At 44.9% G+C, this 26,233-nt stretch overlaps 1 protein-coding gene across 5 annotated transcripts in view; it reads left to right on the top strand.

Moving 5' to 3' along the window:
• FAM171A1 (family with sequence similarity 171 member A1) overlaps window positions 1–26,233 on the top strand; it is a 93,369-nt gene that overhangs the window by 54,603 nt on the left and 12,533 nt on the right. For 4 of the 5 annotated variants that reach the window (XM_048510908.1, XM_048510905.1, XM_048510909.1 and 1 more), the window contains 2 exons: window positions 5,620–5,778; window positions 6,805–6,981. In XM_048510908.1, the coding sequence (XP_048366865.1) occupies window positions 5,620–5,778; window positions 6,805–6,981 (336 nt within the window). The remainder of the gene's footprint in view (window positions 1–5,619; window positions 5,779–6,804; window positions 6,982–26,233) is intronic. The other variant, XM_048510906.1, reaches the window with a different exon arrangement.

Below are 26,233 nucleotides of genomic sequence, written 5' to 3'. Positions count from 1 at the left end.
CACCAGATCCCTCTGGCCATGCCATTTAGTGGGAGGAGGATGCAGCAGGAGAACCAGTAGCAAAAGCCACAGGGATCGAAGTAGAAACTGGCAGGTGAGATGAAGCAGAGAAGGAGGCAGAGTGGAGGAGTCAAATTAATTGGGAGGCCAGGAAGAAGGACAGGTAAGAGGGGAAGAGTTAGATAGGGGAAAGTTAGAAGGGAAAAGGTATAAAACCATTGCTTTTCCTTTCTGCAAGGGAAAAGGGGGTGAGGCGACAATGTCCATGTCAAAGTTCCTACTGGCTGAAGCTGAGAAAAAGGAGCCTGGCAAACTCCAGCTAGGAGGTAGACCAGCTGGCTTGCCAAAAAGATAAACAAAACTCTTGGAAAGGTGTCCCGCTAAGAAGAGGAAGACACACCACTTCCCAGTGAAGGAACTTGGAGTCTGAGAATTCAAGACAGAAAAGAGAAAAGGACCCAGAAGGACTTGGAAATGTTTAGTATCAAGAAGAGGACATTGAGGGGAAACATGATTGCTTTCTTCAAGTATTTGAAGGCCTGTCACTTTGAGGAGGGCACGGAGCTGTTCCTGTTGGCAGCAGAGGATAGGATTCGCAATAATGGTTTAAATTATGGGCAGGATATTAGGGGAAAAGAATTATCAGCTACCTAGGGAGATGGCGAGCTACCCATCACTGACAGTCTTTAAAGAGTGGCTAGACCAGGGGTAGGGAACCTGCGGCTCTCCAGATGTTCAGGAACTACAATTCCCATCAGCCCCTACCATCATGGCCAATTGGCTATGCTGACAGAGGCTGATGGGAATTGTAGTTCCTGAACATCTGGAGAGCCGCAGGTTCCCTGCCCCTGGGCTAGACAAACACTTGTCTGTGATGCTGGACTGACCCTGCTTTGAGCAGGGGGTTGGATTAGATTGCCTGTATGGCTCCTTCCAACTCTATGATTCTATGAAATTTTGTAATCTCGTGTAGAGGCAAACTATGCCACCAGATGTCAAGGCCGAGGGGGCATTTTAAAGTTGCCGCCTTTTTCTGTTGTCCAGAACCCTGATTGACTTCCAGTCACGAGGTTTTTCCCATTCCTTTCTGTAGTACTGCAGTCTAAGCTCTGCTCACAACCTAAATTTGATCCCGATGGAAGTTGGTTTCATTTCATTTATTGGATTTATACCCCACCCTCCCCCGAAGGGCTCAGGGTGGCTTATCAACAGTCATCTATCAAAACATCATGACATAATATAATAATACAACCTCTTAACAGCAGAATTATCAATCAGGTAGCTGGCTCAAAGTTGACTCGGTCTTCCATCCTTTTGAGGTCGGTAAAATGAGTACCCAGCTTCCTGAGGGTAAATGACTGGAAAAGGCAATGGCAAACCACCCATAAACAAAGTTTGCCTAGAAAAAGTTGTGATGTGACATCACCCCATGGGTCAGTAATGACCCAGTGCTTGTACACAGTACTACCTTTACCTTTTTTATGTACAAAACTGCTGGTGGATGGTGGAGCTACACTTAACTGTAGTTTTCATAGACACTTCACATATTTTCTGGATTTGATTAGTAATGACTTTCCTACTTAATCTATTTTAAGCCAAAGCCTCTTGGTTAAAGTTCTCATATGGAAGAGAAGTGCCTTAATCAATACGCCTACTCATTACACTTAAGGTTGTGTATGACGCAAGCACTCCATGAATAAACACATAAATACATAGGCCACATTCAAGCAACCTTTCCCCATTTTTGTGAAAAAAGAATAATAGGAAAGTGTTCTATGTTAATTCACTAATATGCATAAGGTGACCTTATTTTAAAGTGGTATAACTCCATTAGCTTTGTTGTTGTTACATACAACTATTTGTTGTTGTTACATACAACTATTTATTGAATGGACAACCCCAGATAGTGTACCTAAGCATTCTGCCATTGCACTCCATGTTTTAAGGATGGGGAAGAAGTATAATCTCAATTGGAAAGCTAATTTGGAAGCATGCTACATGCACTAAAAAGGAGCTCTGGGGAATATAGTAACAGCTGTTTCGAATCTTCATTGGCACTTTATGGAAAAAGCTTGCAGACAGGGGCCTTGCTGTGTTTGCTGGAAACCTTTGTTAATAGTTCAGATTTCTGGAGAGATGCTTTGGCTTCATAAGCAGATGTCTAAACGGAACAAAAATGATAAATCCTACATGAGGTTGACTGTATCCCTTTCAGGATTCAAACTCTCTTCTGATAAAATTTAGCGATGTTGAATAAAAGTTCCACATTGGTCGAGTATTCAGTAGTATAATAGCTGTCCATAACAGGACTGTTCAGCTGGGACTCTAGCATAATGAGCTGATTATTTCAACTCCACAGCTAAACTTATCCATCTTGCTGTTGTATGAGTAGAGTTGTTCTACAGTAGTGGCTATTTTGTTAAAATCCCAGACTCAGTGGAGACTCCTGCATGCTGTGAAGGATCCAGTGGGCAGTAGGGTATAGATTAGCTTGCCTGAGGCTTTTTCACTCGGCTCTGAAAAATTTAATGGCTCTTTGAATCTTTTGTCTTCCTTAGCAGAAGAATGTACCAGAACTGACTTCAGTGACTGGCTCAAGAAGGAGATTCATTTGGAGACCTGGGGTAGATCTGTTGGACCGCACTGTTGGGCTTGTGGTCATGTTCGTTTCCAGAAGCTGCCTTTGACCTAAAGCGTGCCCTAGATAGGTGGAACAGTCATGTTACCAAGCCTGGGATCTGACTGTTTCAAAAAAGCAGTTGTGGACCTGGCAGCAGATTCCTTGCAATGTTGTAGTTAGTGTGAGGGAAGGCACAGGTCAGGAGAGAAAGGACGTTAAGGGCAGAACATAGAACAAGCCTTCCTTCTGCTTTGCATTGCTCAGGGCATCTCTGCCCCATGTTTGACCATCCACTCACATTCAAAACTGGCACATACTGAAATTTGCCTACCTTGTCTGCATAAAACTTGCGTATAGCCTTAGTCTAACTCTTAAAACATACCCTGTTTCCCCGAATATAAGACATCCCCTGAAAATAAGATGTAGTAGAGGTTTTGCTGAAGTGCAAAATATAGGGCATCCCCCGAAAGTAAGACGTAGCAAAGTTTTTGTTTGGAAGCATGCCCAGTGAATAAGACATCCCCTGAAAATAAGACATAGCGCATCTTTGGGAGCAAAAATTAATATAAGACACTGTCTTATTTTCGGGGAAACATGGGTAATAGTATTCCTGGTTTGTCATTTATTATGGAAAGTGTAGGACTGTAGAAGGTGGAATATGATTCAATGTTTTATCTAGGGAAAATACAAAGAGGTGGGCTTTTTCATAGCTGTGGATGATTTGATGTTACTTTGAAGAATTTTGATAGCTTACAGCCAAAGTGAAACAGCCAAAAACAAGAAGAGTTTGGATTTATACCACCCTTTCTTTCTTGCCTGTAAGGACACTTCTCTTTGCGCAACAGACACCTTGTGAGATGGGGTAGAGGTGGGATCCAACCAGTTTTCACCACTTCTCTAGAAGTGGTTACTAATTTTTTCTGAGTGCCGAGAAGGAGTTACTAAAGCAACCTCCCTACCCAATAGGGACTGGAGGTGTGTTTGTGCAGCGGTGCCACTATTTGAATCCCACCACCATCGGAACCTGTTATTAAAATTTTTGGATCCCACCATTGAGATGGGGGCTAAGAGAGTTCTGACTGAACCGTGACCAGCTCCGCTTACAACTTGACCGAGGCGGATCGGCGCTGCTGGTCTTGTTAGATCTGACCGCAGCGTTTGACGTGGTCGATCACGACCTTTTGACCCACCGCCTAGCCGCTTCCGGGGTGCGGGGCACTGTCCTTGAATGGATTGCCTCGTTCCTCTGGGACCGGACTCAGCAAGTGTGGTGTGGGGACCGAGCTTCCCGGAGGTGCTCACTTTCTTGTTGTGTACCTCAGGGGGCGCTGTTGTCCCCACTATTATTTAACATCTATATGCGACCCCTTGCTCAGTTGGTGCGGAGCTTTGGGCTGACGTGCCATCAATATGCTGATGACACTCAGCTCATTCTGTTGATGGAGGGGGGAGCGGCAGCCGCCCCTGCAGCTCTCCAGCATTGTTTAGAGGCAGTGGCTGGTTGGTTGAAACAGAGCAGGTTGAAACTGAATCCAGCAAATATGGAGACCCTTTGGCTGGGTCGTGAGGGGGAGGGGGGGATTTCCAGCTGCCGGTGTGGGAGGGGACTATATTGGCACCAGTCCCCTCTGTTTGCGACCTGGGGGTCCATCTGGATTCGTCTCTTTCAATGGAGACCCAGGTGGCCCATATAACCTGGGTCGCATTTTACCATCTTCGTCAGGCCCGACGGCTGGCCCCCTTCCTCTCTCAAGCTGACCTGGCCAGATCTAACAAGACCAGCAGCGTGGTCCATGCAACGGTCACCTCCAGGTTGAACTATTGCAACTCGCTCTACGCGGGCCTTCCCTTGCGCTTGATTCGGAGATTGAAAATGGTCCAGAATGCAGCGGCTCATATGCTCACAGGAGGTGCCATGCGAGAACACATTACACCTGTGCTTAGCCGCTTGCACTGGTTACCAGTTGAATACCGAATCACTTTCAAGGTGTTGGTATTAACCTTTAAGGCCTTGCGCGGCCTGGGACCTCTGTACCTGCGGGACCGTCTTACCCCATATGTCCCGAACTGGCCTCTGCGTTCGGCGGAGGCCAATTTACTGGTGATCCCTGGCCCCTCAATGATATGGCTGGCCTCTACCCGGGCCAGAGCCTTCACAGCTCTGGCCCCAGCCTGGCGGAACGCTCTACCACCAACTGTCCGGGCCCTGCGGGACCTTGCAGAGTTCCGCAGGGCCTGCAAGACAGAATTGTTCCGCTGGGCCTTTGGGGAGACCAGCCGTTGATGAGGGCCCCCTCCCCCCCTCCTTCGCCCCTTCTCTTCTGATAACACCAACAAATCCTATCACCCTTTGGAGTTGAGGAAGTTGACAGTAGATGCCATCTTTGTATTAATAATTAATTTTAATGCTGCATTTTAATGGGGAAGGTTTATATTTTATTCTTAGAGCCTGTATTAATTAACTTAACGACTTTTAATTTGATTTGATATATTGTGCTCTATCTATGTTGTTCACCGCCCTGAGCCCTCTGGGGGACGGCGGTCTATAAACTGAATGAATGAATGAATGAATGAATAAATAAATAAATGTAGGAGTGGGGAATGTAGGAGTGGGGAAACAAATTTTGTTCACCAGATAAGAGTCCACTGCTCATGTGAAGAAGTTGGGAACCTTGTCCTCCTGATTAGAGTCCACTATCTCTTAACTACTGCACCACGCTGGCTCTCTCAGTAGGTGAATTAAGCTCCACATAACATATGCTTATTTTATTGTTGAATTATTTTAAACTTTCATTAGAGTGCGTTTCTGAACCTAATTTTGAATGTCAGCTGCAACTGCATGAGGAACATGTGAAATGATCTGTTCTTTTTATTGTGAAAGTATCACAGTGTTGAGCAAAGTCACATTTCAGTTTATAAAAAATGCTCTATGGATAAGAATTTACTGGGTTATTGGATAATGGCAAATTTGTTTAGTGAATTTGCTTCTTTGTTGCCAGGTGCACGGATTCAGCCCCGAGTTCATTTTCAGAGGAGAGCCCTCAAGCTGCCAGAGAATACCAGCTATAATGACCTCACAGCATTTCTCACTTCAGCTAGTTCACCTTGGGAAGTGGATAGTTTTCCTTATTTACAAGGATATGATGGCAATGGAACTGGTAAATTTTTAATCTTGATTACGTTTTGAAATAGCCAATGCCACCTTTATTAGTCCCTCACAAGGAATTACTAAAAGCCAAAGGATCTTGCAAACTCAAAGTAGTTTTTGTGGAGAAAGGGTGTCAACATGCCAGAAATCCTAGGAAAAGCTGCATTGATTGATCTCTTTGGTTATTGTTGAAAAAAGAGTAGGGATCCTTGAAAACCTGCAGAAATTACAAGAGATTGTCCACAATTATAAGAGATTGTTATGTTACTACTGATGGTGTCTACCCACAGGCTTGCCTCTCATACATGTATTCCCAAACATTATTTCAGAAAAGCAAGGAATTATCAAAGGACTCTGCGGCCATGATCCAAAGGGCTCTGTTTGGAACTCCACATGAGCTTTGAATACTTTTCTAGCCCTTCTTTCCACTATGAGACCTTCAGGTGTTTCCTCCCCACAGTGGTGTATGGCCCTAGGGACATGGGGTTTTTGTCTCCGGGCGGCATTTGGCCCTAGTACGCATCTGCCTGCCCCACACCAACTGCTTAGGAAGATTGGATGTAGCTGAAAGGAAAAACAGGCCGTCTACACTTTCTACTCGTGAACTGAGAAGTGCTGTCCCATAGGGGGGCTTTTAAAAAATCACATGTCGTCACTGTTGCCACTATGTGCTGCTTGTCCCTGAGAGAATTTTTTTCTTTTTTCCCCCCTTTTTTTCTTTGTCCCTGAGAGAATTTTGATGAGGGAAGCCTTCAGGGTGGCAAAACCACGACACAGCACGGTATTGTGGGTACTTTTGTTTGAAGTGTCTGAGCAGGAATAGGTAATTAGAAGTATAAAAGTCATACCCTGTGTAAGTCAATAATTTTGAGAGGAAATAAATTGGAAGTAATTGGATCAACCATCCTGAATTTGTAAAATGCTACCAGGTTACCGTCCTCTTTGGGTTGATGACTTTGTAATATGCCTGTGTGTTTAAATGCACTTGGAATGTTATCGTTTATCTGTTTCCATAATTTTGTTCATTTGCTTACAGGAAATAACACTAGGTATGATCTTACTCCTGTCACTGCAGTTAGTGTTCACTTACTCAGAATCGATGGGACTCCAGTTCCAGTGAATGGACCCATCTTTGTAACAGTGCCTCTCCCAACCAACAGCAACTTGAAGCACAACGCCCACGTGCCCGCTTGGAGGTTTGACCAAAAATTTGGTAAGCATCTTCTGTTGTTAACTTCAAATGTGTGCTTCACCACTTCATTCCCAATGTCTACTTGAAACTCAGATAGGAAGTGTAGGCGGGCAATTATCTATGATGTTTCTGATCTGGGGTAGCCTTGTGAACATGGAAATTTTCTTCCTGTTCTCATTTGGCAATTTAAAGTATGCTTTGAAAGGGCTACTGTTTTCTGCCTCATTGTTACCCCAAAAAGCAGTATCACTAGCTTTATTACACTTTATTGGTATTGCTGTGATGTTGCTATAGCTTATTTGCCAATGCAATAAAGACTGTGGTGATTATGATATTACAATGTATTCACAGCACTTGTAGAAGGCCTTGAGTTCTTTTGTGAGAAAATCCAGTTACAGTGTTATATAAAATCACAATAAAAGTCATTATGAATTGTAACAGTTTAAAAATCTATTCTTAACCCATACCTTATAAACTAAACAACCCAATTTTATTTTGAAAAATCTAAACAGTTCAGTTTCACATAGTGTCCAAAAAGCTGACAACATAGGGATTGCTTGACATCCTCAGGAAGACCGTTCAAACAGATAGGGGCCCTCACAGAACCTCGTTTGATAGAAGTGAAGGCGGATCTTATTTGCTGACAGGATAGAATTTTTAAAAGTTTTTTTTTTAGCTAAACGGGGCTGTCATAGTGAAGCAGATGGTCCAGCAGATACAAGGTGCCAGTTTTCTAATGTTTAATATACAGTTTAAAATATTTTACAGTGTCTTAAAGACATTGGCTTGGATTCAGTCTGTGTTTCATCCTGCTCACACAAGAGGTAATTCTGCTCAGGCAGTGTTTCTACTGATGCCCATCTCCTATTGCAGGTCTCCCGTACTGATACTCAGAAACAGGATTTGAGGAAGCAGTGTTAAGCTGCAATAGGAAGGGAGAAAGTGACCAAGTCCCTAATTTATATGAATACTGCTTAGAATGTAATGCTTAAGGTCCACTCCATCATGAGTAAAAACGGAGTGATATTATTATGGTATTTAGAGTCACCACCCTTGTTGAAAAATACAGTGGGTCATACCAGAGTGGACCTCTGTTAGCAGAACTTATTTTCACTTCCCTCCCCTTAATACTTCAAACTCCTGAAAAAAAGCAGCAGGAATGCAGGGGATGCATCATGGAGGCTGCACTGGCATCGGGCAATTGGCAGGAGTTAATTTCTTTCTTTCCTTGCTTCTGCTGGTTTTAATTCAATCCATTATATAATTGCTGCAGTGCAAATCATAATCTTTTGGCAAGTTAATAACTTTGCCATGTGCTGTTTGAATTTAAGTCCCTTGAATTTAATTCCAGTATATCGGCACTGATCACTCAAACTCCTATTTTATCTGTTTTTGCTCAAGATCATTCTTGAAGAACCTGACTTCTAATTACCATAGCTAAAAGAAGCAGTCCATCTCTTCTGTATCCTGTTCAAAGTCATAGGGTTGCAACATATTTATAAAATGTATGTGCAAAAAAGGAACTTTCTGAACTAGATAATCAGTGCTGAAATCCTAAGCATAGTTTCTTGGAAGTAAGCGCCACTGAATAAAATTCAGTGTAGGTCTGCATAGGGTTTCTATTTAAGTCACAATGATCAGGCAGTACAATCTCCAGCTTTGTGCTTATACAATTCAGAGTATTAAAAACAAACAAATTACATAGCAGTCAGAGATATTCATTTGGTGCAACTGAATGAGATGACCTCACTCCTGTGGCATTTATGTAAATAGTTTGTTTGCTTGTTTGTTTGTATCCCGCCCTATCTTCACAGGGCTCAGGGTGGGTCACAAAAATTAGTAACAATCATGCCAACAAGACTAAACGTGGATTTTCGTTTTGTACCTTATTCACCAGTGGAATAGATCACATTTAAATCTTTTAAAGTCATGCATTGAATTTCTCACATGTTTTTCTGTGAAAGACCGTTTCTTCTTCACTACATAGTAACCTGCCAATTATTCATGCCTTGTCTTACAGCTAATGAATACAGTGTTCCTACCACAGTGAATTTGCTAGTCTTTCTTTTTGCCTTGTATCTTTAGCCATTTTTGTTTCAATTTCTCAACTATTTAAAATTTGAGTGCTCTCCAGTCTAAGCCAGTTCCAAATGTTTACTACTGGGTTTTTTTAATTGTAGTTTAAGATTAACCAAGATTACCAGCTTATAGTTTTGCTGGGAAAAGTGTAACTTAGCTCATCATGAGCTTAATTATTCTGCTTTCCCACTTTCTACATCCCTTCCCCTAAACTCAAGCTTCTGATTTTCCATGGCTCATGCTCTTCATATTTATTTCTGTTCCAAGACTCTGAAGTTTTATTAATGCATAAAAAATGCACACAGCAGCAATAAAATAGGAGGCAGATTCTATTCTTTTACAAGGTTCATCTGCTTGCCAAGTATTTTCTATAAGCTTAAGAACAAGCTAAAAAGTGCAGACAGATGCTTACTCTAGACAAAAATGGCCCTAATGCATGCAGCCACTTTCCAGCTAGATCGTGCGCATGGGTCTATGCTTGGAGATTTTTCCATTACTTCTCTAAACTAGAAGAAAGTTCACTCCACAGCTAAAAGTTCCTTCCAAAAATTATTTATGTTTTGTCTTTAAGTAGTGAGTTTTGTTTTCCACGCTGTGTCCTAAATAAAGAAAAGTACACAAAGTTGCTTCTACTGAGTCAGACCATTGGTCTGTCAAGGTCAGAATTGTCTACTATGACTGATAGCAGCTCTCTGGGGCCTTTTACAACCCTTACTATCTCATCCTTGTAATTCGATTGAACTCAGGGCCCTCTGCATGCAAAACAGATGCTCTGGCACTGTGTTGTGGCCCTACATCTTGATCAAAACTGAAAGCTAATGTGTATCCCAAGGCTGAATTCAGTATGTAGTAGTATGTTTCTGTAATTGGTGTGGTATAAGTTGGATCAATTCAGGATTGATTGGGAATGTCATGCACTGAAATGGTTGTGTGAATGGCCATTTTCCTGTCATGGTGGAAGAACAGCCTTGGGGTGTGATTGGACCGGAAATGCTGGCATGTAGTTCATGTCCTTTTCTGGCAGTGGCAGGAACCAGATTTCCAGAGTTACCTCAGATTTCCAGGGTTACTTCAAAGAGGATGCTAGTGGGGCAGAGAATGAGGCTATCCTGCTTGTAAACTATCTGATTAGGTTTCATGACTCAAACATCTGAAGTATATTGAATGTCGCTCTTACATTAAGCAAGTTCGGCCACCCCTAATCTAATCCAACCCCCTGTGTAATGGAAGAATTTCATAGCAACCCCCCCCCCCCAACATTTCCCCAGTGACCCTTGCTCTATGCCCAGAGGAAAGCAAAAAACCTCCAGGATCCCTGGGCAAATCTGGCCTAGATGAAAATTCCTTCCTGACCCCAAAGTGGCACTGAGTTGCATGCAGTCCTGATTCCTGATTTGGTGTAAGATGACAACTGTCTTATCTCTGGCTGCCTAGGACACGAGGGTTAGAAGTTGTTCCGTGGAAACTTGGCAGGAAGGGGTTTGCAGCTAACAGCACGGGAAATTCCACTGAGATCAGTCCGTCTTACTGCCATATAAACACCCTTAGAAGTGGGATATTGGAGCAAAAGAAGGAAAATGCAGATGGATTGCTTTACTTAACCAGTCTCTGTATGCCATATTGCTCCAAGCAAGAACGAGGCATTACAAACAAAACTTACTGCCTTGGATGTAAACTAAAGCAATGGTAACTTTTGAATAATTAATAAAATTAAACAGCATAATTAAGCCCTGGAGACATTTTTAAGTTTATTCTTGAGCTGGAGATACAGCCTATTCTGCAGTAATTGCTTGTATTGGGAATGACAGACAGAGAATTGCATATCCAGCATGACTAGTCATGCCTTTGAATCCAGCCCTGAAATACGCTTCTATCCATCAGCGTGGGATGTTGATATAACTATACAGACTTGTGGGTATCCTGCTGAATTTCCTGTAGCAAAGAAATTGTGAGCTTATTTCACATTTTAAATCATTTCCGGTGTTTGAAAGAAGCTCATCATTGGCCTTTTGCCTTGTCTCCCCCCCCCCCCCCCCAATTTCCTGCTCAAATACTTTTGTCACTGTTTCCTCTCTAGGGTAACAGACTGCTGGAAAAATATTTTTCCACCTACTGCCACCTAGAATGGAGTTCAGTTCCTTGTGCCCTCAGTGATATTGTTTAGGAACCTTTCCATAACATTCTGCTCATCTACAGAAAAATACCTCAGGCTTTGGTAGAGTTTCGGGTCCTTTTTGTAGTGTGTGACTTGCCTGAATATGACTCACTTGGAGTCATTGCCTTGGTTACATTTTTTTGCAGAGTACCCAGTCTCTTCTTGAAACTGAATAAATTGATTTGTTGGGGGTTTGTGGGCCTCAATGATCAGACAAGATTTTACTTTTATTTTCTTGATTTAAACCATACGTGTACATATGAATCTGTCTTATACTGAACCAAACTGTTGGGCAGTTAAGGTCAGTATTGGCTACTCAGACTGACACCGGCTCTTTGGGGACTCTGGTCAAGGTCTTTCACATCACCTACAACAGCCGTGGCGTAGTGGCTAAGAGCAGATGCACTCTGATCTGGAGGAAAAGGGTTTGATTCCCAGCTCTGCCGCTTGAGTTGTGGAGGCTTATCTGGGGAATTCAGATTAGCCTGTACACTCCCACACACGCCAGCTGGGTGAGCTTGGGCTAGTCACAGCTTTTCAAAGCTCTCTCAGTCCCACCCACCTCACAGGGTGTTTGTTGTGAGGGAGGAAGGGAAAGGAGATTGTAAGCCCCTTTGAGTCTCCTACAGTAGAGAAAGGGGGAATATAAATCCAAACTCTAAATCCAAAACATATATAAGATGGATAACACCTGACTTGACAATGGTACATGTGAAAGGGACCTGGTAGTCTTAGTAGACCACAAACTGAACATGAGTTAGCAGTATGATGTGGCAGTGCAGTTCTGGGCTGCATCAGTAGGAGCAGAGTGTCTATATTGAGAGATGTAGTGGTATCATCTTATTCTGCATTGGCCAGACCTCACCTGGAATACTGTGTCTAGTTTTGGGTACCACAATTCAAGAAGGATACTGACAAGCTGAAACAGGTCTAGAGGAGGGTGACTAAAATGGTAAAAGGTCTGGATTCCATGCCTTATGAGGAGCAGTTTAGGAAGCTAAGTAGTCAAGAGAAGAGAAGGCTAAAGGATAACATGATAGCCATGTTCAAATATTTGAAGAGATGTCATGTTGCAGATGGAGCAATCTTGTTTTTTTGCTTCTGCAGAAACTAGGACAAAGAGTAATGGATTGAAAGTACAGGAAAACATTAGGAAAAACTGGTTGTGGTGGGTCTTCCGGGCTGTATGGCCATGGTCTGGTAGATCTTGTTCCTAACATTTTGCCTGCATCTGTGGCTGGCATCTTTAGAGGTGTATCACAGAGAAAAGCCTGTTTCACATTGTGTCTAGTGAGAAGGAAAAGTTTAGTGGGATATATTGTCCATGTCCCAGGGTGGGGAACCAATCAGTAAGTGTTTGGGTGGAACTTGCTATGCAAAGGTGTAGTTGAGTGCATTGTATTACGGGTGGGGTTATCAGTCCATTTTTAAAGTACTGATAGCCAAGATTTATTAATTTTCAGAGTCTCTTCTTTCTTGTTGAAGTTGTCTTGGTGTTTGTGAATTTCAATGGCCTCCCTGTGCAATCTGACATAGTAACCTTCTGAATTGTCCAGAATTTCAGTGTTTTAAAATAAAATGTTTATTTATTTATTTATTTTATTTATTAAACTTTTATACCGCCCCATCCTCCAGGGGCTCTGGGCGGTGTACAGCATAAAACATGGTAAAACAAGTCACTAAAATCTTTAAAACAGCGGTAACAAACATTAATAGTAATCCATAAAATAGCTTAAAACTCATAAAACAGCAAAAAACCATAATACATAATAAAAGGCGTCCGACCCCAATTTAAAACCTACCCCCATGAGGGGGGATGGCAGGACCCCTCAGTATGAGGGGACCCTGATGTAACTGCCCTAGGGGCAGGGCATGTCCAGTTTTGTTTTTAAGACATGTTATGTCCAGTTTTGTTTTTAAGACATGTTCTGCAACTGCAAATTTTTCAGGATGGTTAAGCCAGCAGTGTCTTTTGTGCTCCTTAATACAAGTCTGAATTCTGCATTTTGTGGTTCCTATGTAGACCTTTTTCACAGCTGCAGGGTGTGCGATAGACTCGTGCAGAAGTGAGGGGGTCTCTCTTGTCCTTTGCTGATCATAGCATCTGCTGCATATTCCTGGTAGGTTTGAAGATGGTTTGTAGACCTTCAACAATACATTAGGAAAAACCTGACAGCAAGGGCTGTTTAGTGGGATACACTGCCTCAGAGTGTGGTGAAGTCTACTTTAAAGGTTTTTAAGGAGAGGCTGGATGGCCATCTATCATAGGTGCATTGATTATGTGTTCTCTAGGGTGGTTTCGGCCATCTTGTTGGGTTGTTCTTCACTACTTGCTAGTGAGGCAGGAAGTGCTTTTTGGTCATATCCTGTTGGCGCCAAATTGCCCCAGTATCTTCCTCTGCTCCTCGCATTAGTGAGCCTTTTCATGGCTTGACTCTCTTGACTAGCTCTTCAAGAAATTTTTTTCCTCAGCGGCGGATCTTACGTCCCTTTTGTCTTCCCTTTGTTCCAGTCAGTCGTGAGTCATTCCCCTGTGTAGTTTCCTCTCCCGCCTTCCGGCGATTCCCAGGGGCATGACTTCGCGGCACCCCTTCCCAGGAGGGAGGGATTTTTGTCACGATCCAGCCCTTGAAAACAACAGAGAAGCTGGCGAAGCCAGTGTGGCATCCCGCTCCCCACCTCGGCAGCTCCCAGGGATTTGAGCTGGCCGGAGCAGCCCAGCGCTCCCTTGGCCGGCCGATCGGGCCCGCCACAGGAACCTCCCCCGGTCTCCGGGAGAGCGTGGAGGGAGGCGCGCTTGTTCAGCCGGCCCGTGCACGGGGCCGCCGAGAACCCCCTGCCGACAGCCGCAGCAGAGAGAAAAGTGCGGGAAAGAAAGGTCCCACGCTGGCCGGAAGTAAGCGCCGCGGCGCACTTGACTTCTGGCTTTCACGCAGGCGCGATTTTATCGATGGGTGGAGGGCATGGCCACGGCCCCCTTCTCCCCCCTGAGGGAGGGATTTTGTATCCGACCCGCCGCAGAAAACACCAGAAGGCGGCAGCCAGGGCATCCCGGCTCCCCCTCAGCGTTTCCGAGGGATTTGAGCGAGCGGGAGTGACAGCCCAGCGCTCCCTCGGCCGGCCATCGGGCCCGCCACAGGAACCTCTACCGGTGCACCCGGGAGAGCCCGAGGAGGGAGGCGCTTTGCCAGTTCCAGCGCCGGCTCCGATGCAAGGCCGCCGAGAACCCCGCCGACAGCCGCCTCTGAAGTGAGAAAGCAGCGGGGAAAGGAAGGGTCCCGCCGGAAGTAGCGCCCGCTTGGCTGCCTTTGAATTGGCAGCGCAGGCCGCATGCAGATGCGGGTGGATCGGCTGTCGGTTGCACCTGGCGCCCAGAGGCGCAATGCAGAGAGAGGCCCCTCTTCCCACCTGTCAGTCACAACAGGAGCTGGCAGCTTCAGGCCCCTCAGGCCCTCAGGAGGACATTCCTAACGACTGGAGTCGTTTTTCCCCCCACCAGCTCGTGGCGCCTATGTGATCCTCCATTAGGGAGGAAGTCTCTCACCAAATTCCACCCAGTTCTCGTAGCACCAGATGCAGAGTTAGGTCCAGATCCAGATCCCCCAGACCCTAGACCAGATGGGGATTGACTGGCTCTCCCATATGGGTCAGACATCAGTAAGGGGGAGTTAGGTTCTGAATCAGACCACCTCTCTGACAATGACACTCCCAGCGGAGATTAGTGACCAAAGCCTTAATAGGTTTTTTTTTTTTCAGGATGGAGCAGTTCCCAGTTTCCCAGAAGAAGGAATGGAGACCCTAGCCAGAACCATCTCCACCTTAGCCTTGCACAGTTCCAAGGAGGCCAAAGAGGGACCCCAACTCCACCCCTCCCCTCCAAGCCGCATCAAGGGGCTGTCCCAAGGAAAAGCTCCCTTCCGATTTTCCCCGACAGGAGGAGGAGGATTTGCAGTTTTGTTTCCCCTGCCAGAGTTTTTTTGAATGCAAGTTCAAGAATGAATGGGTCAACCCCGCTACCAATAAGGGTTTTTTCCATCCCTCTTAAAAAGCTATATCTTGCCCCTGACCACCTCCACAGCCTCCTTAAAGATCCCACTGGGGGGGGGATGGTCCCGTCTCCCAGCCCTACATTCTGGGGGGCTTTGCCTTGCACGGAGGCGGTGAGAGTGGCATGTAAGGATCCCATAGACAGGAAAGCTGAATCCAGCCCTACATTAGGGTCCATGAGGGCTTTGCCAGGGCTGCCCAGGATTTTGAATCCCTTTGGCTACTGATTGGAAGCAGGGCAGCCTTGGTCAGGCTCAATGCCTGCTCTCCTTTTTCCCCAAGACCAGGGGAGTTGGGAGGGTGGAAAGAGTCATTATGGCAGAATCTCCCTTCTGGCGGACTCTCGGCTCGGCGCCTTTTTTGACATCCAAGGCTCTTATGGCTCAGATGCTTGAGCATTAGGCCTGCTGTGTGAGAGGCTGTTGGTTCCCCCTGTAGTCCAGCCAGGAGCAAACTATTTTTTCACGCATCATCATGGCAGCAGCCATAATTCCTTTCGGAAGAAGCAGGATTTCAGAGAGGTTCATCTAGAGGAGGAAAATCCTTTCGTCCTGACCCTCCACAGGAAGCAAAGGCCCTGACTTACCTCGATGTGTGCCGATTGGAAGTGCATGCCTGTTGCAGTTTCAACATCACTTTCCCTTTCCGACCAATGGATCCTAGAGATCGTTTCTTCCGGCTTTACTCGCCAAAAGTTCCGCTGTTTGCCAGAGACGTTTTTCTTCCGTCACCCATCCGTTCAAAACCGGAAAAGTAGCAAGATCGAGGATGGCTATCAGCGCACCTGATTAGCCATCAGGGCAATCATTACTCCAGTGCCAAAGGAGCAGAAGTGGGTCTGGGGGTTTTCTCCCATCTCTTCACTGTTCCCCTAGAAGAATGGAACGCTAGAGCCACCCTCGACCTTCGCCGATGCGTCGAATCCGGTTCCTCCGCATATTCCGTTTCAGAGATCGGAACCCTCAGGTCAAACCGTGCGCGAAAAGCCACCCAACAGAGGCTGACTTCCTCACAACCCTCGACCGAAGGATACGCATACCACTGCATCGCTTCCCATCTGACCGGTCCACTACGCTTCCTCTGCGTTTTGCCTTGAGAAACCTTCATTTCAAATATGTAGCCCCGCACGGGTCAGGCTATAGCCCAGCGTCTCTTCAGAAAGGTTCTTGTGGCCCCGATTGCTCTCCCTGGACAAGGTTCCGCACTTGCCCTTTTCGCCAGTGCGAGCATCTATGGGTGCCTTGATCGAAGCCACCACATCCTGCACCCCTTTCGTTCCCCAACAAAGAGATAAAGAAGATCCAGGAGGTCTGCCACAAACCACTACAAGGCTCCAACTAAGCTGAGTCTGCTAGGTTTTCTCCTGTCTGCCATCGATCCCGTCCGGTGGGGCGGGGCTCATCTGCGCAGCCCTCTTCCGAGGCTGCTTCCAGATCCCTATTACCAATGCCATCATCCATCGCGAGGGACCAATATCTGCACCTTTCCCCCTCGATGCGGTGCAGCCCTGGTTGGTGGACCTCCACCAACAATCTAAAGCAGGAGGAAAAGGTCTTTGCAGCCCAGAGCCAGATCCACACATTTTTTTGGACGCCAGCCTCAGTGGGTGGGGAGGCCAGAAGTTAGACCGAGCACACGCTTGCTCAGGGCCTCTGGATGTCCTCCCAGGCACACCCTTCCCATCAATAACATCCTGTGAGGTCGGGCCATCCTTCTAGCTCTCAAGAGTCTTCGAACCAGATTCTTCAAGCAACATAGCCGTGAGTCCACACCACGCGTAGGGGGCGTAGAGGAGTGCTTGGGAGTCTGCGTGGGCCCTGCCCCCCCCCCATTGGATGGGGTCGATGGTAGACGAGAGAACTACCTGCGACAATGTCTCCATGAAGTGCTATCACTGAGATCATCAGGGGGGGGGATCTTCGGTTCTCCCCAATTGCACAGGGAGGCCTCCCGGGTCCTCTCTCCTGGGCAGAGACCAACTTCCGGCTGACTCTCTGAGGCAGAACATGTGAAGGGCTGCCTGAACACCGAGGACGGTTCAGGTTCCAACCGCACCAGCATCTCCCGAATGCAGAATGGAAATTAAAGCATCAGGTCTTCCATCTGATCGCGCTCAAGCTAAGGAGCCCGGTGATAGGCGTGTTCGCCACGCACCTCAACTCTCAAACCACCAGATTCGCGTGACAGCTTCTTCCACCCTCGGAGGCGTTAGGCGTCAATGCTCTGTTAGCCCGATGGCCGACAGGCCTCCTTCATCTTCCCCCCACCCCTCTGTCTCTTCTTCACAGGTTGTTCACGCGGGTTTGGGAGAAGAGGCGGGTCATCCTGAGTGGCTCCGAACTGGCCCAGGCAATGGCGTGGTACTCCGTTCTCCAGCAGCTCTCCATGGCGAGCCCATCCCATCACTGCCAGTCTCCCACGATCTGCTGTCCCAGGGCCCCCTGCTCCATCCGGATCCAAGGTTGGCTCCGGCTGACGCCATCAATGGCTCCTGAAGCGGAGAGACCCTAATTCGCAAGAAGGCTTTACTCTGAGAGCGAATTGTAAGATACCCACCCGGTAGCAGCCAGGCGAAAATGCGACCATGGGGCCGGCTTTGCTACAGGTCTCCGTTGTTCCACCGCGCCGACGACAGCTGGCTATCTCTTAGTCACCCCGTCCTTCCAGCCGGTTGGGTAAAATTCCCATCTTCAGGCATCGGCGTCATTTTCCAGCTCCTGAAAGGAGTTCAGCAGTCCCAGGCACCTGGCTCCCTCGGTTTCCTTCTTGGCGGCCTCCATTATTGCAGTTCTGGGCCGTAGCTCACTAAGAATCACCCGTTTGAGCCGGTCCAGTAAATCCATCTCCGTTGGCTGCCGCATGAAGTTTTTTTACTTTTGGTGGCGCTATCACCTCTGCTAGGTGGATGTCTGAAGGATTCAGGGCCCTTCCAGTGAACCCCAACCTTTGCCAATTCTCCCAGACAGAGTAGTGCTTAAGCTTGACCTGTCCTTTCGGCCTCGGTGGCTTCAGGGGTTCCATCAGGACAGGAGGTATAGTCCTTCCAAAATTTTTTTGTCCCGAAGCCATTAGCACCCTCGGCGGAGGCCTCCGGCGCTGTCTGGATGTGCGTCCCGGTCGATTGGCAGCGTTCCTCAAAGCGTGCTGGAACAGCTCAGAAAGTCCTGAGACGCTTCGCGCTAATGCTGAATTGCCCCCTCGGCTGGGGAGACTATGCTGTAATCCTCCAGCTGGCCATCAGATTCCATCTCAGAAGCACACAAGGCAAAATGGTTTGCCAGTTCCTAGCGGAATTACAGCCCACTTCCACCAGAAGCTGGCGTGAAATGCTGCCCTGGTCGGGCATGTCCCGTTAGATCGCGGAGATCTGTGGGGCTGCCGCATGGAGCTTCCCCTTCACTCTTTTGTCAGGCATTAACCACTGGCGACATTCATGGGCGCCGTCCAGGCTTCCTTCGACCAGAAGGTTCCTGGAACGCATGTTGATTGGAAGATTAACGGAACCCACCCTATTTGGGGGTGCTGGCAGGGAGTCCCAACAAGATGGCGAAACCACCCTAGAGAGCGACCCATTGGTGATACCTCACCGATGAAGGGGGGTCTTCTCTTGGGTGGTGAAGGCCATCTTGGCCCTCCCTGTTCTCGTTCTCCTTTGATAATATGCTCCTTCCCCTTCTGCCTGATAGACTCTATTTTATACTTATATCAGCTTTTTGGTTTTTTACCTGTTGGATTTACAGTTTTTTGCCTAAGCCTTTGGTGATGTTCTAATAAGATTTTATTACAGCGTGTTTCGACTGTTTCTTCTTCGAGTATTTCTGCTTTCAATCGCTCGGCCGGTCAGATACTGGGGCAATTTGGCGCCAACAGGATATGACCAAAAAGCACTTCCTGCCTCACTAGCAAGTAGTGAAGAACAACCCAACAAGATGGCCTTCACCACCCAAGAGAAGACCCCTTCACGGTGAGTATCCAATGGGTCGTTCCTGCATGGCATGGGGGTTGGATTTGCTGTTTCAACTATGTTTCTACCATTCTTCTAACTGGAGAGGCTCAGGATTGAACCAGGGCCTTCTGTGGGCCAAGCCGATGCTCTACCCCTGAACTACAGAGCCAAGTGACATTCTTCCCTTCTCTATTTTATCCTCTTAACATTAGGCTGAGCCATAGGTAACCCAGCAAGTTTCCATGGCAGAGTTGAGGTTTAAACGTGGGTTTCCGAATAGTCCAGCACCCTAATAACCACAGCATCACACTGGCTCTCACAATGACCTTGCGGATCTCGTCAAGTTCTGAATTCATGATGTGTTTTAGTCTCCTGGCTCAGACGAAACATATTCCAGAGTGGCTAGGAAAGAGATTTTATCTGTCCCAACACATTCTTCAAAAGTGCCTCTTTGCACTTTGAGAATCATTCAGTGCTGCAAATTCTACCCATGTGCTACTGCCACTCTTGGTTGCCTATGGTTCAATAAATACAACATTTCCCAATAGGGGTTGGGTTAAAGACATTTGCTATTCTGGCCAACAGAATATCCGGGCTTCACGTGGAGCTTTAGTGACAAGGAAGCACATTTGTGAGAATGGGATTGTACATCCGACAGAGGATTTGGCATTGCTTCGTTTTCTTGATAGGAAAAGACACCATCGCTTTGCTTTCGTGCGCTTGTTTGTTTCTAATTTAAATTATATGTTTCTTGCGTACCATTTTTAGCTTGCATCCGCTTTCCCCTGAACACTTAGTTAGCATACATCCTGAACATAGCATTGTTCGCTGAATTCTGTGCAGAGGGACCATCCCGCGTCTCCCCTGAAAAATTCCAAACCAACCATATATTAATTCAGACTGTAATGTGTCAGGCAGAAGATTGCCTTGAGGGATTATTTTTAGCTTTACAAAGCAAGAAGCTCCTCATCTACACTCCTTCAGCACTAAGAGTCTGAGGCTGAATCTTGGTAAGTGCCGAAATTATATTTGACATTTGGAATCAGCATGTGTAGTTAGTAGCTCGCTGTTAAATTTGTATAGCCTACAAATGTCAGCTATTACTTTTCATTCTCTGGAATTTTCACAGGAAAGATCAGAAGGCCTCAGGGTAGCACACGGCTTCCTCCTGTGGCGAGAAGAGCAGGGAGCTGGGGGATATGCAAGATTTTGTGTACTTGCCATCCAGAATGGACTTCATAAAGAGGCTAGACTAGCAGTTCAGTAGCATTCTGAGTAGTCCTGCTCAGAGTGGCTCTCAGTTTCTATTCCCCCTGACCTGCCCTTGTGTGAAGACAGATTACTGTTTTTCTTTTTCAGAAGCATTGCTACTAATAGGATGCGGAGTATGTACAATCTGCAGATTTTGGGACGGTTTCAAAGAAACTTTCAACGCATAATTGATCTGGTCTGTTTTACCCTTTATAATTCACTAACATGCTAATTGATGGCGAACCCTCAAACAATGGGTGTGCGGGAGACTGTCCGGCACACCAATTGACTGAGGGTTCATCCTCACACTCAAAACAGATTGAGAGACTGCCTGCCCTTCCTGTAAAGCCCTACTTGACCTTCCAGTGACATCCCCCGTCTGCTCTCCCAATTCCTGCACTCCCTCTCCCATGCCCACCAAAAGCCCTCCCGCTTCCCACACACCTTCTCCTTACCACCACACCAAGCCTCAGCCAGCAGCGCAAAAGCAGCAAATCCCAGCCGCACAAAAGCTTCCCACTCCCCCCCACCCACTTTCCCAAAACTCAACCCAGGAGCATGCCTCCCATGGTGGGGCCAAGGCATCAGGTTCCCCTCCCTGCCGGTCTGGACAAAGCACCCTGGTGTGGGTGAGTGCCCCTGGGGCAGAGGAGGAAGGGGCAGGGGATCCCTGGCTCACCATCCCGCCCCCACTGCTGGAGCCCATTTTGTTTTCAATTAAAATGGACTTTAATGCTCATCATAGGATAATAGATGCATTCTTGCATGCCTTAGAACTGATGTCTCTCCCAGACTCTTCAGTTGTCTGTTACCAGATCAAGTACTCTCACATATGCACCTAAGTTTAAAATATCCAAAGAAAAGTGGTTGTGGAAGGGAACAATTGAAGCAAAGGGCAGCAGCAAAAGACAACAGCAGGGATCAGCAGCACACAAAATATACATGGAAGACATTGTTTTTGTGTTCTTGATAGCTAGAGTTTAATTCAGTCAGTGTATATGCAGTATAGCCAGATTATTGGCTTTCCAAAGCCTCATGGTGAGCAACAGATCAGATTGCTCATTACGCAAGTATTGTTTTCCAAGCTACAGAAAGGAAATCGGGCCTCCTTAGTTCATGTTGCTGTATTATTTTTGGATGCTATTTAAGAGCCCTCTGATAGCTTGCTTCAGACATCCTCTTCTGCTTTAAAAACAATGCCAAGGTTAAATGCTTCTTTCAGAATTAAAAAGAAAAAATCCTACCCTCTCCAAAGACTAAGGTATAATCACTTCCAGAGAATTAGCTATGTGTTATAGAAATGGTAGACACCAAAAATGTTCTTTAGATCATGAGTGTAAAGGACATGCATAGTATGGAAAGTAAAGGATCTGCTTTTGCATTGTGGGGTTTTTTAATTGCCAAGAAATGCACATATTGTAGTTGGTTTCATTGCTGAATAGAATTAAAAAAAACTGTCATTGCATAATATCAATTATAGCTGGGCTGTTTGCCAACAAAAGACACAGGCTCGATTCAGATGTCACTCCAAATATGAGTTAGACAGTCTGATTTGGCAAACTTTGGCTTGCAAACCAGTATTGAAAACCTTGTACTGAAATGGATTTCAAATGATGCTTGAATTGCAGTACCATAATTACAGCCATCATGTTGCCTCCAGAGATTTTTGCACCATGGAGAAAAGAGTGAACATACACATTTAATCAGCTGAATGCTGGGGAATGGAAAAGAAAAATACAAATGCTCTTCATTTCTAGTTTTGGTTTGAGTTGTATTTTATGGTTAGCATAAACTGTGGTTTAAGATGTTGTCTAAAGTGAGCCAGCGAATGCAGAATGCAACTACATAGAATACAATCTTTTGGAAGAGAGTACTGGAGGTGAGTAGCATATCTCAGTAAAAGGTCGACATGTCTAAGCTGCACTGAAACCAAAGTTTCCTACAGCCACCACTAATTACGTACCTCCCATTGTTTTCAGTGGGAGTTACATGTTGTTGTGTCTGGCAGGACTTCTCAAAGGGCTAAGCAGAGCTTTCTTCAACCATGCTACCCTGCTTTTTTATCACATCATTTCAATGCTTCTTGCAGGACCTTCTGACAATTGGGTATTCTCCTCCCCTGGGAGGAGGAAGTACATTGTTTCTTCTGTCGCCATTGGGGATGAGGCACCCCCCCTCCTCCTCCTGTTTCTTATGAATTATTCCAGTGTATAATTGTTTTTGCTATTTGAGACTACCTTTTCTACCTAATATTACCTCTCTTTGTTAGTACCATCTCCCTCAGAGCTATAGGTCATTTTGGATAAGGCATACTATTTGAAGAGCCATATTAGCTACAGATGTCTCTGAATTGAGGATAGTAGCCCTTCCTCCCCACTGAAGATAAAAAGAACAACCTACTTCCTGTCTCCTAGAATTGTGGGTAGGAAAGTACCCAGTTGTCAGAGTGTCCTCTTCAAGTAAGAGGAACCTTCACTGTAAGTTCAATGTTCCATTCCATTTGTTTTAAAAAAATGTTATGTCTACTTTTCTGCAAGTCAAGGTGGCTCACAATAATAAGAATGATACAGTTAACAGAAATGTTGAGGAATATTGAGCACTAACCAGTTTCTATTAGAGCATAAGCTTTCATGTATTAGAGCCCACATGGGCTATAGACTGCAAAAACACATACTAGGAAAAAAATGTCAGTTCTTTAGGTGCCACAAGACTCCTGTATGGTTTTGTAGCAACAGCTGAGTGTAGCTTCCCCTCTGGAAAAGAAAGATATAATATTGACTTTAAAATAAATAATAAAACAAGCAGTAAAAATAAGACTAAAATGTCAGCATCAAATTGCTCATTAAATTTATCTATTATCTAGCTTGTTAATGAATGTATATACGTGAAGCCTTCAGCAGTAAGCTATATGCATGATCTGTATGCAAGTAACAGTGAAACATCTGTTGAAAGGAACAAAGATTTAATACATGTGGATAAAAATTACAAACCATTAGAGTGTTCTTATATAAAATTAGTTCCCTATTGTACAGTTTCTGGCTATAAATATCATGCTTCTGCGCACTCCCTTTTTAAAATTGGAGTTACCAGGAGTTACACTGGAGACATGCGAAATGGATGCTCTACCAGTATGCTGTGTTTCTTCTGTACATTTAGATTCAAATCAAAATAATGCAAATTGTGAGTCTGGGTAGAGGGCTGTAACATTTGCATTTGGATGGTAAAGAACTGTAGGCTTTCAAAATCCTTTGCATGTATATTTTTTCTGTTTCTCAGAAAAAGAAACAGCAGGTTTTGTACCTATCGTAAAGCATCAATTTTCAGAATAATATGTAATGTCTCTTGAGTTCTTTCTGCAATTCCTTTTTTGAAAATAAAGGGAGCAAAAACAAAGGAAACTACCTGTGTGTATAATTTGCCTTCTCTCCTCCTTCAGATGTAATTAGAATTACTAAGTACAGAAAAGAGATGTGTTCCTTTGTTCAATATTAGACAGGTAATTTGCACGTACAATGGAGAAGTAGACTAAAATGACAGCAACGACAAAGCAGAAAAATTCAAAGTTCAGCTTAGATTTTGGTAATAAATAAAGCAGTTACTCTCTGGGAAGGAAATTTTTGTCTTTCAAAAACCATACAGATTGTATGTCAGAACCACATGTGGTTGTGTTGCCCCTTGTGATCAGTATCCTAAAAGGCCCTGGATCAGGGTTTTTTCCCTTTTAAACCACTGGGTTTTTGTTATAACATAGTAGGAGTGTCCAAAAGTGTCTAACCAGCCATAGGTCATGCAAAGAGAAACAACAACACTCAGAGAGGGGGGAAGAGAGTAACAAAGAGATAGCCTGGGACCATGTATGCTTATTCCTTGTGCTGCCTGGTAACTTCAAAAGAAAGGTTACATCCCCTGGGAATACGAGGGGGAAGCCTCTGGGCTTGAACTTTTGAAACATGTTATGTTCCCCTTGATAACCTTCTACTTTAAACAAATGCTGCGTTGGGAAGAAAGCAGTTTTTGTGCTGATCAGGCAAAAGGTCTCCCGGCCATCTGATGATAAATATAACTCTTAATAAAAACATTTGGCACATCTCAGATTAGTTCATAATGTTGATCTCGTTTTAAATGGCAATTAAAGAGAAGTCAATCCGACTACGATTTTAATTCTGTATCAGGAAAATTGTTTTGAAGCTCCGGGTAAAGAGAAAGAAATATTTGTAATAAAGCATGCAACTACTTTAATTTCATTCCTTCAGGCTTAAGCATCTTTGCTTGAAATTTATTTATAGACCTCCTTTCTCACTGAGACTCAAGGCAGATTACACCATTAATACGTACAGTCAACAATGAAACAAAACTGGATCAGAGAAATGGTCCAACTATGTAACTGAACAAAACAAAGAAATCTTGAATGAACAAGAGTCACCTAATGATAGGAGCAAAAGCTAGCTTTGCTAGGTTTTGCATGTTTTCAATTCCTTCCCCTGTCATCTTGCCAAAGAACCTGGCTAATTTTATTTATTTCATTGTATTGCCTATCATCAAAGTCATCATTGGCCGTCAACCATTAAGGGATGGCTTGGTATAGTCTCCCAAATCTGCACTATCTTTGAAGGCTACAGGGTGGGTCACTGACTCTCTATCGACATTTGGTACATTCACATAGCCATCTGCATGTTAGCTTCTCACTTGCAGGATTTCCAAAGGATAATAATTCCACCATAATGCATTCCGTGGTGGTAAAGTCACATGGAAGGCTGTATCATCTCTTCATTTTGGTCCTCCCAAATGTTTAAACTGTAGAATATGTTGGGATTTAAAATCCCTATTTGTAAGATTTCATGATAGATTCTAATGAATAAATCAAGAATACTGGCTTAGCTGTCATTGTCAGTTTGCTTGCATAAATTTGCCCCAAACATAAAATAATTAGATTATTTTTGTTGTAAAAAACCTAGTGTGCCTTTCTCTGTGACTTCTCCCACTGCATCAGATAGGTTTGTCCATTCATTGCTTATTTATCAAAACATTACTACTACTTAATTATTTACCAGTTCAATCACTTATATGTACTCTGATGAAAAGTGAAAAATAGAATATATATATATATATGGGCTGGAGAAGCCCTTAAGAATCTGAAGACAAAAAAAAAAAACTTACTTACACAAGGTCAGATCTGCCTACTATTCCCAGTACTCTGCACAGTACTAGCAGTCCCTGTTGCTTTATATTCTTGTAAATAGGAAAGTCTGCATGCACGGGATAAGAGTTACCACTAGAATTGCCAGTTCTGGGTTGGGAAATACCTGGAGATTTTGGGCTGGAGTCTGAGGAGAGGAGGGACTTGAATGGGTGTAATTTCAATAGAATCCACCTTCCAAACAGGCTACTTTCTCCAGATGAACTGATCTCTGCTGCCTGCAGATCAGTTGTAATAGAGCCTATCTACCACAATGCTATGACTTCTCCCATAAAGTGCAACACAGCTATGATCTGAACCCTTGTGTGCAGAATGGAACAGATTTTTCAGCCTTTTTGTGTTTTTTACTGTGCCACCTCACAGCATGCATGCCCCACTACTGAAGGTGGACACCTGCTGACTCTCAGCTTGAAGGAAAGTGGAATTTGAACCCCTCGCAGCATCCACTGGCGTGTGTACTAATGTGATAATGGGGTTTAGATATTGATGTTGATCAGAGGGTGGAATAAAAGCAACACAGATTGAACGGAAGACAGGTGCAATAATTTATAACAATTTTTAGGATTTAAACTTGTGATATAATATTAAAATAAGGACT

Source organism: Sphaerodactylus townsendi, linkage group LG11 (genome assembly GCF_021028975.2).
Source record: "Sphaerodactylus townsendi isolate TG3544 linkage group LG11, MPM_Stown_v2.3, whole genome shotgun sequence".
Classification (NCBI taxonomy): Eukaryota; Metazoa; Chordata; class Lepidosauria; order Squamata; family Sphaerodactylidae; genus Sphaerodactylus; species Sphaerodactylus townsendi.
This window is presented reverse-complemented; position numbering and strand designations above follow the sequence as displayed.